Below are 12638 nucleotides of genomic sequence, written 5' to 3' on the forward strand. Positions count from 1 at the left end.
TTGTTTTGTTTTTTTTTATCGTTTTCGTTTACGTGCGTGTATACCGTTTGTTCGTTTTAAATATATCTTTCGCTTTCGTTCGTTTCGGTTTCGATATTTGATTAACACTTAGACAGTGATAGTGAAGTCTTTAGGCGATTTCGAGAGCGAGTTCGAAGGAAAGCCCGTCCTCTTCCTGTGGAGCTTCAGCTTCATGTCGATGTCGCACTCGGCCTCGCTGGTCTCGTGCGCGTCCGTGAAACCTGTCGGCGGCTTCAGTTCCAACGTAGACAGCTCGCTGCCCCAGTCCTCTTCTCGTCTTGCAAGCCTGAACGATCCGGGCTCCTCCAGCAGGCACAACGACTCCACGGATTTCCTTGGGCTCGGCTCTTTCACCAGCCTGTCGCAGGAACCAGGCCTCGCTGGCCGGCTCGGCGATGCTCCCCTTGAGTAACAATGCATCCCGGATTCCGAGAGCTTCATCACGGGCCGCAAGATACCCGGCACGCGACCGTCTATCCCCATGTCGGGCGTTGCTCCATGATTCCTACAAGTTTCCAATACCGTTTCCATCAATCACCCATCAATCGACTCCAAGGATCTCTTATCTACGCTTAGGGTTGCCCGAGCTTCTCGCTAGGGCTAGGGATTTCATGTGAACCAATTGAGGTACCCGAGCAGAGTTGGGCATTAGTCGAATAACGACTAAGGAACGCAATTTTATTCGACCACGGTTCCTCAATCGTTGTTCGTTTGTATTATTCGTTATTTCTTCATTCTTTACAATATAGTCTGCCACTCTGTTACACACAGAGGAAATAATAATGTATTCGCAGGGTGTCTCAAACATGTCATTACTTCAAATGACCTCAGGAATCACCCCTTTCAAGGAAGTACAACACGTTTGTGACACCCTGTGTATGGCTTACACTCTAAGAATGTTATGTGAAATTACGTGTTTTCACTTTTTGTCACGTGACGTGGATCGTTCAAATTCGATTTTCTCGAAAACGAAACCTCAGAAAATATTTTATGTTCTCGACTTATCTCTTCCATTTAGAATCACCTCTGTTTCGTTGTTTTGTGATTTAAAAAATGCATTGTATAACTGTATTTATTGTCACTATTTTAAACAGTAGATAGTGTACCTTTTTCTCTAATATGATTCACAGAGGTTCTTCAGATGACTGTGCTCAATTTTAATAGTTACATTTTTATGAAGTCTTCTGGGCTACTTTCAGTTTTTTATGAATGAATTTGTTGGTTTACTCTCACTTTCAGCTGATACTGAAATGAGATCAATTAGTATTATAGAATACGTTTACATAAAAATAACTTTTAATATTTTCGTGTATGTATATGTATGTGTTTAACTAAAAATAATCTTGAGTTAAGTTTCTTCAAAAGGAACCGACTAATAAACAATAGAGTCTAATGTTCTTGAAACTTTGTCTGGGACATGTCAATAGAAGCAAAATTTTTGCTATCCGATTTATTAAGAACGGAACAATTTAAATTGATCTTGTCAGGTGTTTCACTCGACACGAATGAAAATGAAAATTCTTCAAATTACTTGGAATTATATTTTCTTTGTGATTGGATTCAGTAAATTCGAAACAAAGTAAATGTTGTGTTAAATATTATGGAAAATACATAATTTTTTGAAGACTCGTGTCTGCCATAAATGCACCATCTTTTGCAGTACTTTGTTTTTCGAAAAGGGGAATATGTAGTTGTTTTGTACTCTGTGACGACAGCCTTACACTACATTATAATCTGTTTTGTTTATTTTTAATATTCGCATTGCAAATTTTAAACTTCTGCCTTTTAGTGATTCAGATTTCAAGATGTAAGATGTAATTTTTTTTTCGAACGAGTTTGTTTGTTGCCGGATCGATTGCAATTGGGTCGGTAGTTTTCCATGATCGAAAAATCATTTCGATAAGCTTTATTATTCTAACAAGTTCATGAGAACCCATTCCGTAGCTTTTGGAGTTGAAAGCTTTTGTGAACGGACGAAGCACGCTACGTGCAGAGTTTAATATAAATGCAAATATCGAATATATCATGTATAACCAGAAGATGAAAAAGTAAATCAAGAACAACCCAAATGTTACGGTAGACGTTACAGGGATCAAAACTGATACAGCAGAACACGAAATATTAAATCGTTAGGTATTTCGTAACTAAAAGCAAGGAAAAAGTGATAAATAGGCTTACGTATTCTCATAAATGGAAAACAGACCTAGGTCAAATCAAATTAAATTTCCATAGATAGTTTTGTACGTCTCTTGGTTAAAATTTTCTTTTATAAACATTTATTCAATCATGTACTTGGATTAATATTGGAAGCATGATTTCCTATGAAATCCTATATAGAATTACTTCAATCAAATCACTTGAGCTCGCAAGTTTACATTCTACTGTTCAAAATAGACGTCACGAAACAATGAAAGTAAAAGACATTTGCACAAATCAATAGAGCGAACTGCGAGCTTTACGAGCTGAGGGGAATTGAGGCGAATTTAGGGGAAAAAGTTACGGGGGGATAGCGCCGTAGAAGGGGAAAATAGAGTGGGGGAGACAAGTCTTAATGTATAGTAGTCTAGTAAGTGACCGTGAGGATTTAGTGTTCAGATACCGAGCGTAAATATTGCTTACCTTTGCTTCTCGAGCCTCGGGAAGGTCTTCCTCTCAGAAATTGGTGACGGTTCGGTTGATGTACTCGATTCGTTCGTGTGGTACATCACATCTGGAAGGTGCACGCGAGACGTTGATGCGAGAAAGGTGAGTCGTTAGTGGCGACCGGATGCTGTTAAGGCTGTTGGCGGCGTCGACATAGAAAATCGAATACTAACTTACTATGATGAACCTGCTTCGGGACCAGGGCTAGTAGCTGCTTCCTCTGGCCGATCGAGTTTTTCGACGCTGGCCGGGAGTCGTCCTGGTGATTCGAGGATTCGGTGCGACTGCTGTTACCGACGTCCGTCTCGGTGTCGGAGCCCAGGGTATCATACTCTTCTGATTCAGATTTGAAGGACTTCAATTTGCGACGTGCTCTGCCGCCGCGCACCTTTGTGTACTGGTCCATGTCGCACTGCAATAATTACATGTTAGAAACACATGTTTCTTCGTGGAGACTATATCCGGCACCAAAGGCAACAGCAACGAGACAAGATGTCTCCAATCGGTCTATCAAAGTCAAATCAATCGCAAACTTTCTTGCGTTACTTTTTTTTAAATCTACCATCCAAATATTAGGTAGCAGACAAAGTTAGCGTGGATTTGAAGGACAAGGTTCAGTGCACCTGAACCTCTTTTGAAACTTAATTTTAGTTGATACAGTAATCAGCACTTCTTTCTATAACTCTTCTGCAACAGTCTACAAAGTATAGACTTTCCATTAGTACAAAAATCTTCATATTTCATAAAAATTGGTTCGACTGGCAAAAAAGTGAACCAATTGCTGCTTTCAGCTTGCCACTGTTTCTTTAAGCGTTTATTTACAGTGAAGTCTTGATCTAATTCGAACGGAGCTACACGATCTCAGTCAGTTCGCCTATCCCCTCTTCTGGGGGTCATACCCCGCGGTCGGGTCACGTGACGCGTTCCGTCTCTGTCTTGCATATTCCGGTCCTGGCAGAGAGAGAGGGTAACTTTTTCCCCTCATCTGACGACACTGGCCCTACACGATCTATGTCACAGCACAGATCCGAGGATTGGACTTAGATCAAGACTTTACTGTACAACAAAGTCTGACACGGAAAAAAGTAAGTGATAGTTGCAAAGAGACAGGTCTAAAATATTATTATACGTTAGAACTTCCTACACAACGCATCCTTTGTTTTTTTTTAAGTGAGCCATTCACAGGAAAAACAATTGATCATCTTTCGAGCGGTTTCTTTGTAATTTACAAATCTGCAGCATTTTTATCAGCACATTGCTTTTACTATAATGATAAATACTCATCAGCCACGATTTTAGTTATTTGCTTTAAAGAATACATATATCTGGATAGAAATGTCGAATCTGCCGATGAACCAATTCAGATTGACGATGAACCGTTCGATAACATATTTGGAAAAACATTTTACATTGAGATTTAACCTTCTATCTTGACAGGTAGTATAGGTACAGAGAAAAATCGGATTATCGGATTATCGGATTGCGAAAACACCGAAAAAGATTTGGTAAATATGTAGATTATATCCGATTGGCAGGGTGCACGTGAGGAATATATTCGGATGTTTTAATTAAATATTCTCTTAGGAGGTGTAATATAAAATGTCAGATTTGAAATTCTTTGCAATTTGATCGTTCAAGTAATGTTTGATCGTGCATATGGTTTTTTGATTGAATGCTAAGGGTTGTAAGTCACTTTCGTATTATTTAAGAAGTTCATACGATTCTTCATCGATTACTTTTCTAGAACCATACAACTTTTTAATATTTAATTAAAATTCATTTCAACGGTCAAACGACTCAACATTTATAAAAAATTACAAACGCTGAAGATGTTATAAATTAGGTTGTAGGTATATAATCTTTGATTCGATCGTCTACTTAATTCAGTTCGTCGGCGATTTAATTCCACAGTGGCTAGATAAAGCGATCGCAATGACGTCCTTGAGACTTTGATAGACCAGTTTTCTCTGCGCATCGGTTCAGACCGGAGGAAATGTTGACAGGATGTTATAATACCTGATTTCCTTGCAGCATCGTTTCGCTACGTTCGTAGTAGTACGCCGGTCGTATCGGATTCGCCGAGAGATTTTCCTGCTCGGACAGATTGAAGGTGGCGTACGGATAAATGTCTTCGGAATATTCGGGAATTCTTTCCAGCGCGCTCACCTCGCGACAGGGCGACTGCTGGCCGGGTTTCCTTACGGTCGCATAGTACTGTTCCCTTTGCTCCATGTTGTGTTTGTTCTCTAGAGCGGCCTGCGTTTGCGAGTTCGGATCGTTCGCTCTGCCGGCTCGTTCTGTATCTGTAACCATGTCGAACAGTCTCTAAAAACGGAAGACGCAGCACTCTGGTACAAAGAAATTCGATGCACAACGATGTTCGAAATTCCGACGGCGCACAATGAACCGGAAACCCGTTCTTCGTGGCCAAAATTGAATTTTTCAAGTTTCATCTTTTGAAAGAATTTTCGTGCACATCGATTGATAACAGTTCAAAGTTACTCTGAAGACAAAATTCAAAGTGACACCAATTATTCTAACTCATTGCAGAGCATGAAATAATAGGTTTGAATTAATGTTTTATATATACATAGTTAGTCCTAAAGAGTTAGTTCTAAATTTTTAATACTCAATTCAAATCATTAACTATCGTATTAGATTCGATAAGAAGATCAACGTTGCTCTCAAAGAGGTAGGTTCGAAAATATACAAAAAAAAGTATGCATACGGATTTTGAGGAGATTCAGTCATGCTGCCAAAACATTTGTCTAGCGGGGGTTAAACAGGTTTTTAATATTCTACCTGCCATTTGGTTTTCTAACGTGACAATTAGAGACTGTTACAGTTTCGTGAACTCGAACACTGAAATTTGACTACTGTTTGAAACCTAATACGCTAACTTCACCATATCCAAAGCGCAGCATTAACATCTCCTGACGCAGCTAAACCAGGCTCGGAAAGCGCAGTGTATACGTTCTAAACTGCTTCTACACGTTCGAGCCTTGTCGCGATTCTAGATTGCGTTATTGGGAGAATTTCACCGTGTGTCTCACCCTTGACAATCTGTTACGAGAATTTCGTTGTACAAAGGTATATCGGCTGACGTCCCGCTCTGTTCGACTCGGGACTTAACGCGCATAATTTACGTTGCACTCTCGCTGGTCCACGTTTTCGTGCTTACAAAAACGAAGTAATAGCGCTACTCTATTTCGTAACTGGTGACACAAACTAGCACACCGTAGGAAACCTATTCTTAATCAAGAAAGTAAAAGAAAATTTCGCAGCAATTCGTTCGAGTTCCTATACATTTATATTGAACATCCTACACATTTTTAATTAAAGATTCTAGGATAATGTTTCACGCATTGGCACTTTACACAGTAAATCATCAGAGCTTCATTTGTAACGTCATATTTTAAAGAAATATATCTCACAACACAAACAGAAATAGACGAATCGTTTTACAGTATCTTAAAAGACAAAATAGGTGAATTTTCACTATGTATCGATTCTGATATTGTACACATTCTAGTTGTATTGAATGTTTAATAAAACAATTTTAGAAACCAGATTGAATTGCTGAACAATTCCATTTCCCTTCCTCGATTTACAATGAATTTTCGCGTTCAATGGCGTTCTTAATTAATTATCAATTAATAAACATCGTGCTAAACTTACTGTACAAAGCCGACAAAAAATTCTCGATAGCGGATAAATGATGGAACCCTTCTCGAAAAATAAAGATTTCGTCTCGATGATTGCGATAGAAAGCAAAGAGTAACGAGGCACGACATCGGAGAAGCCGCCGCGCCGTTGAGCGTAAATGTTTGCCGGTCGTGTCATTCTCGGCGTACCATAGGATTCTATTCGAGCATCTGCCGCTGTTAACGTCGACGGGCGTGTTGCATAATTGCGTGGAGTCCTGCCGCCTCGTTGACGGAGCTTTTAATTAATTGAATTTCGACGGGGCTGATACATTGGTCCGTTGTCGGGAATCGCGGCGGTAAGAGCCGGTCGGAATAAAAACGCACGCGTTCGCGAGGGTGCGAAAGGGTGGAAAGAGAGAAAAGAGAAAAGTCGATGAATAGGCGTGGGTGGCGGAAGATCGAATAGCTGGGGTATCAATTTTCTCCCCTTGAACGGTGATATCACGCTCCCCGAAGTCTCCTCCCGTGGCAGTTCTCGTAATTGGAGTACAATCCTGCGACGTTTAGCTACTCGATAACGACAAGTAGCACGAGCGCGACGCCGTCACGCCCTTCTGGCTTAATGCAAATTGCCGGTACCGGTGAAATCCTATCTACATCGGCGACACGTCGGGTTCGGGGGCTTCGATCAGCCGTTTAGACTTGTCCCGTTGAATTTCGACCGCGATCGATCGACCGTTGCGTGTTCGTCCGGTGATCGATTCTCCGACTTGCTAACTTTGACCGTGTTTGCGTCAGCCGTCTCGACTACATTCCCTGCACCCGCAAATCGAGGATTGCAGTTGCGCCAAGCACGACAGCTTAGCACGTTCGGGATGGCTTTGACAGCTCGAACCGGGCCCCCAGATAAGGAAAATCGCGAATAAAATCGCAAGAATCGGTATCGATACGTGTGTCGCTCGGTTTGATATTCCCGGCAGCCATCCTCGGCTTCGTCGCGCGTCGAAAAACTTCATGCTCGACATTTTTATAATCCCTTTAACACGTTGACTGCCATGTCACCCATATGTTGGCGACGGAATTATTTGTCCCGGTTTTAAAATTAATTTTTACGTTAATATATTCATTGTACCAAATGTAATTAGGATCTGTAAAATGCAAGAAAGTTGGAGGACTACTCAATATCGTACATTTAATTTTTTCCAATTTTTATTTCCTTAAATAACACTTTGATTTTATGGAATTTTTTAGGTTTCTAGTTTGGCAGTCAAAGTGTTAATCTGATGCTCTCGGTGGCTTCGAACAGGCTGTCCGCACCGGGCGTGTTCAACCGATCTTAAAATGTGTTTGAAGCGAGAATAGATAGGAAAACTGTGCTGTTGCAGATCGGGAATTACAATTAAGAGATCGTCGATCATTGATTGCGTATGCTTGACTCGTTCACGCACGAAGAATGTCTCTCTTGTAGTAAGAAATGATTGTCGAAGAAATTTTTTGAATTTTTGATCACGTTAGGTAACCCGTCGATCGTCGATCGAATGTGTCGTGCGTGGTATCGTAAGTGGATTGGAAACTTACGTATTTTCAGGCAAATGCAGATGCCAGCCACGGCCACGAATACGACCACGAGCGAAATCACGCTCGGCGCTAGCACGTGCGCATCGAAAAACAGAGAGGATCCCTCTGTTTCTGGCGGGGCCTCGTTGTAGATTCGATTGCCGGTGTTCGCCGACATCATGGTGAACAGGTATTCGGCTTGCGTGGACCCCGCGTCGTTGTAAGCCGTCACGCGGAGCTCGTATTTAGCACCACTTTCCAGATCAACGATTTGAAATCTTGACTGCGGGGACGCGTTGCTGGACACTGAAATAGAAGCACGAGTCCCGAATAAGTAATTTGAATCAGTACCTCCGCAGAAAACTTAAGGGATAAGATCCGTAAATTCGCGATAAGGTAGAGTGACCACGTTACCGACAAAAATAGGCAAAAAACGGTTTTACGTGCCTCAACCTTTCGTCCTTATATGAGAATATTTTTCGCTGGGAAAGGGCTCAACTAACTTGGGTAAGGGCTTAACTTACTCATAGTACGAATGAGAAAGTTCGAATATGAACGATATTCCAAGATTTCAAGAACTAAATTCTTTTAGCAATGTTCTGAACAATTGATTAACCTTTTGCACTCCGGAATTTTGTAAAGATCTGTTAAATGTCGCATCAGCCTCGACATAGGTGTGCAAAGGGTTAAGTTGTACCGTAGGAACACGTTTATATTGTAGGTATGTATGAGATAAACCCCTGCATCATAAGATATAATTGCTGCAATCTCAGAACCCCGTTGCTAATCACCTAGTAGCCGATGCGACGTTAAACTCCCCATTAAAAGGGATAGTATGACTATATCCGTCTGAGCGAGTCATGCTCTGGTGCTATTTGGTAAATTATAAGATCGTTCAGGCAGCCATTCCTAATCATTAACTGTAAGGAAAATCCGCTAAAATAATATTATCCGCGTCTGCTTGACTTAACGACACACAGTATTAGACATCAATAAGAAACAATTTCGAAACTCTAGAGATCACTTCTTTAGTAAAATAGTTAAACTTTTAACGATCCTGTTGTATAAAACAGGAGCTCAATCGTTATATTTTAGATTACAATTTCAAAAGAAATGAAACTACCCTATAAAGGGTGTAACTACAGGTGGGAGAAAATATGAGAGGTGGTTCTCCAAGACAATATAAGACGAAAATGAAGAACAAAATTATTTCGATTTCGGCTTCACTTTTTAGTTATTATCAATTAAAGATCCGCCTAAAATGCGGCAACCCGGCCAACAGAGGTGTACGTTGCGCACGTCATAGAGGCGCGCGACAGTCACCTATCAAGTGACAGATACTCTGTGTGCCTCACAAGAAGTCACATGGCAGGAATTCGGTAGGAATGCGGATGTAAACCGTCCGATTGGGTCGTTCCACACGCATTTTCGGTTCTAGCAGAATTATTGGCTAAAGCGTGTGACGTCAAAGCCTAACCATTGGATGCGAGCGAGGACCCCCTTCGAAACGTGGCTGTCGCGCGCCTCTATGACGTATAACCAACGTACATCTCTGTCGGGCGGGTTGCCGCATTTTAGGCGGATTTTTAATTGATAATAACTAAAAAACGAAGCCGTAATCGCAATTTTTTTATTCTTCATTTTCGTCTTATATTGTCTTGGAGAACCACCCCTCAAATTTTCTCCCACCTGTAGTCGAATATCCTGAATCGATACAATGAACAGTCCCTATGAAATAAAAGAAAGAAGAAGTTTTTAAGGATCTGTGGTAATTAACTCACAGCCAACCAGTTGATTAAGAAAAGTGGATATGCAATCTAAGTTCAGAATATAACAGCTGATAAGTACGCGTGAATAATATAGTTCTCAATTGAGTTAATCACATATTTATTCAGTAAAATACCGCGTCCCGTGATCCATGAACGTGAAACGCGTAACGATATCATCAGAGATGACTTGTTGCTTCTCTATATAAACCTAGTGACACATACATGTAACTGTAAAAATCCATGATATGTATGTGCTTCCAGACAAATATTTTAGTAGTATTAATCGATCCTTATAAATAGACAGCGTATATTATGCATTTATGAGAAAAATGAGTGGGAATCGGTAATTTGACTTCAAAATTTAGCGAATAACCCTGATTTTTAATTTCTTTTGGTTCGGGCCATAACGACGTTCATACCGATTAATAAACAACTTAATTTTTTCGTTTCGAACCAGTAGAAAAATCGGAATCATGGCAACCGTAGATCCATGCTTATCAAAAGATACTCTATGAAAGAATATATGTAATTTTGATTACTTTTACTATTGAAAAATCACACATACGCTTCAAATACCAGGTAAATATGCGTGTAAAATTCCAATACAAAGCGTTAAATAGTTTTTCTGAAAAAATTCAGACAAAGCGGCCTCGAAAACCAGAAACCCTCTTAAGCAGATATAAAATTAACACAAGCATACATAATATATCGGAATAAATAAGGCACTGGCCACAAATGGTGTCGTGGCGATAAATGGCACATCTACCCTATTTATCGTTAATACTACTGAAACAACCGGTAATAAAATAGTCTTACCTAACAACCAATCGCCAGGAAGCCTCCGATATTCCACCACGAAGTACAGCAACGGGCATCCCCCGTCCTGCCAGGACGACAATTCCAAAGTAACGAACGTCTGATTGACCTTGACCAGTTGCTGCTTCGACGGCGCGATCGGCCTGGTCCCGTTAGTTTTCGCGGTCTCGATTTTACTGGCACTTCCGCTGCCAATTCGGTTGAAAGCTGCCAGGGTGAACTGGTACCTGGTCCCGCATTGTAGCCCTTCCAGTAGGTGGGTGGTTGCTTTGCGATCGAGCATCACGTCCTCCCACTCGGAAGACTCACGGCGATAAGCCAGCACGAATCCCTTTATCGGGGCGCCTCCATTGTCGCCCTGTTTCCATTGCAGCTGCACAGCGTCGGTCGTGGTGCCGGTAGCCAGCAAAGTCGGCGGCGTAGGCGGTACTGCGCAAAGTTTGTCAATTAGAGCGATGGCTCGAGTGTTTGGAAACGTCTGGCTGGCAGATTAATCGCGCGGTACAATAATTATACGAAGCATAACAGAAGATGAAGCGATTCGTCGAGTGGTCTTACAGGAAGTGCTTCAGATGTTGCCCCCTTCCATCACAATGAAATGTTAGAGTTACGAAATGAAATAGAACAATGAAATGAAGTAGAACAAACCGAAAATAATTAGCCATTTCCTCTCGAAAACCCCCGTGTCAAATCAAAAGCTCGCGGAACCACCGCGGACAGCAAAAGCATTCCTAAGCAGCAGAAGTTCGATGCTGGCGGCATTAAATTGCACGGTATTAGTGAAATCCTAAAAATTCATAATTCACGGGGAAGCGAAATTCCGGCGCGCTGCTCGGATTTTCAAATCTCGTTCGATTTCCATGCCAAAGGAATCGCGGTCGTCGAACAGAAGATTCTACGTCGAACTAGGTGGCGTTTTCCTCGGATTTTTCCCGTTTCGCAGGCAGTCACGTATGCATGCGAAGGATCGCGAGATCGTGTCGCAGACCTCAGTGGTCGTTCGTCCGTGTGAATTCGCGTGACGTTCCACATAACGAAGTGTGTCCTGTGCACGCATTCACCGTGCACGTTCTTTACGTACGTTCGAATTATTCTCACAGAAAATAATGTGGCAGCCACCCGAACGGAAAATAGTTTACGGTAACTTTTAACGAAGCGAGCTTTCTCCAAACGTCGACTGACTTATACCGCTTCCGTTCACTGCGGCTTATGTTTCGCGGCGATAACGTGACGAAGCATCGTCCTCGAAAAATCATTGAAATTTAGGCTGGCGGCCGAACCCCTATCGTAACCGTCACGGTTATCGGCTTGGTAACTACCCGCCGGAAATAATGCTACGAGCCTCGCATCTTTCAGAACCGAGATGCGAACCTCGATCACCTAACGGACGTAGACCGTATTAATAATTTGTTGGGTCGCCGAGCGACGAAAATAGAAAGTAATGTCTCGAACTCGGTGATACAGACCGCTGATAAAACTGAAGTAGGAAAACAAATGTGTACGGCGGACACTTTGTAACTGGTGATACAAAAGGAAAAGTGATAAATCTCCGATGAAAAAATAAACGAAGAACATCGCACAAAAGTTTTTTAACCCTTAACCGACCAATGCCGCCATATAAGCGGCATGACACATTTACTTATTGGGTCCAATGCCGCGTATATGGCGGCAAAAATCAAATTAATTAATAATATAAATATTTTCCTTTCTATACTTGATATAAAAATGTTGAGTCCACAGTTTCTCTTCGTATGAAAAATAGCTTGGACCTGGTGGGAAGTAAACTTGAAATACTTCCGGACTGTTAAGGGTTAAATTAGTGTAGGGATGTGAGTGTGACTGAGTCAGGATGTATGGTTGTAAATGCGACTATGTGTGGTGTGAGACGCTGAGCCGCGTCGATAGCGTTTTGCTTTTCGAAGGAACGTTTTTGTTCGTCGTAACGTTTTTGTTCTTCGTAACGTTTTTGTTCTTCGTAACGTTTTTGTTCTTCGTACCGGAGCAGGTTCAGTTGAGCGAGAGTCGCGAGCGAGTTAGTGTCGAGACCGCGAATATCGAATTGTAGCTTGAGACGTCGAACTAAGATAAAGTATTTTAGTGAAATCGGTGTCAATCATTTCACCCGATACGTCACACCCGAGACGTAGGAGTTCAACATATTCCTATATTAGGGTTTTAAATGAAT

The 12638-nt window shown here is 41.5% G+C and overlaps 1 protein-coding gene across 5 annotated transcripts in view; it reads right to left on the reverse strand.

Annotated features, from left to right (window-relative positions):
• LOC143352748 (cell adhesion molecule Dscam2) overlaps nt 1-12638 on the reverse strand; it is a 249819-nt gene continuing 237181 nt past the window's right edge. For 2 of the 5 annotated variants that reach the window (XM_076785506.1, XM_076785503.1), the window contains 6 exons: nt 10454-10882; nt 7890-8174; nt 4681-4967; nt 2842-3076; nt 2641-2731; nt 1-526 (listed from right to left, as the gene is read on the reverse strand). In XM_076785506.1, the coding sequence (XP_076641621.1) occupies nt 109-526; nt 2641-2731; nt 2842-3076; nt 4681-4967; nt 7890-8174; nt 10454-10882 (1745 nt within the window). In that variant the 3' untranslated portion in view covers nt 1-108. Of the gene's footprint in view, nt 527-2640; nt 2732-2837; nt 3077-4680; nt 4968-7889; nt 8175-10453; nt 10883-12638 lie in introns of all 5 variants that reach the window. The other 3 variants (XM_076785505.1, XM_076785504.1, XM_076785508.1) reach the window with 3 other exon arrangements.

The sequence above is a fragment of the Halictus rubicundus genome, chromosome 3 (assembly GCF_050948215.1).
Source record: "Halictus rubicundus isolate RS-2024b chromosome 3, iyHalRubi1_principal, whole genome shotgun sequence".
NCBI lineage: Eukaryota > Metazoa > Arthropoda > Insecta > Hymenoptera > Halictidae > Halictus > Halictus rubicundus.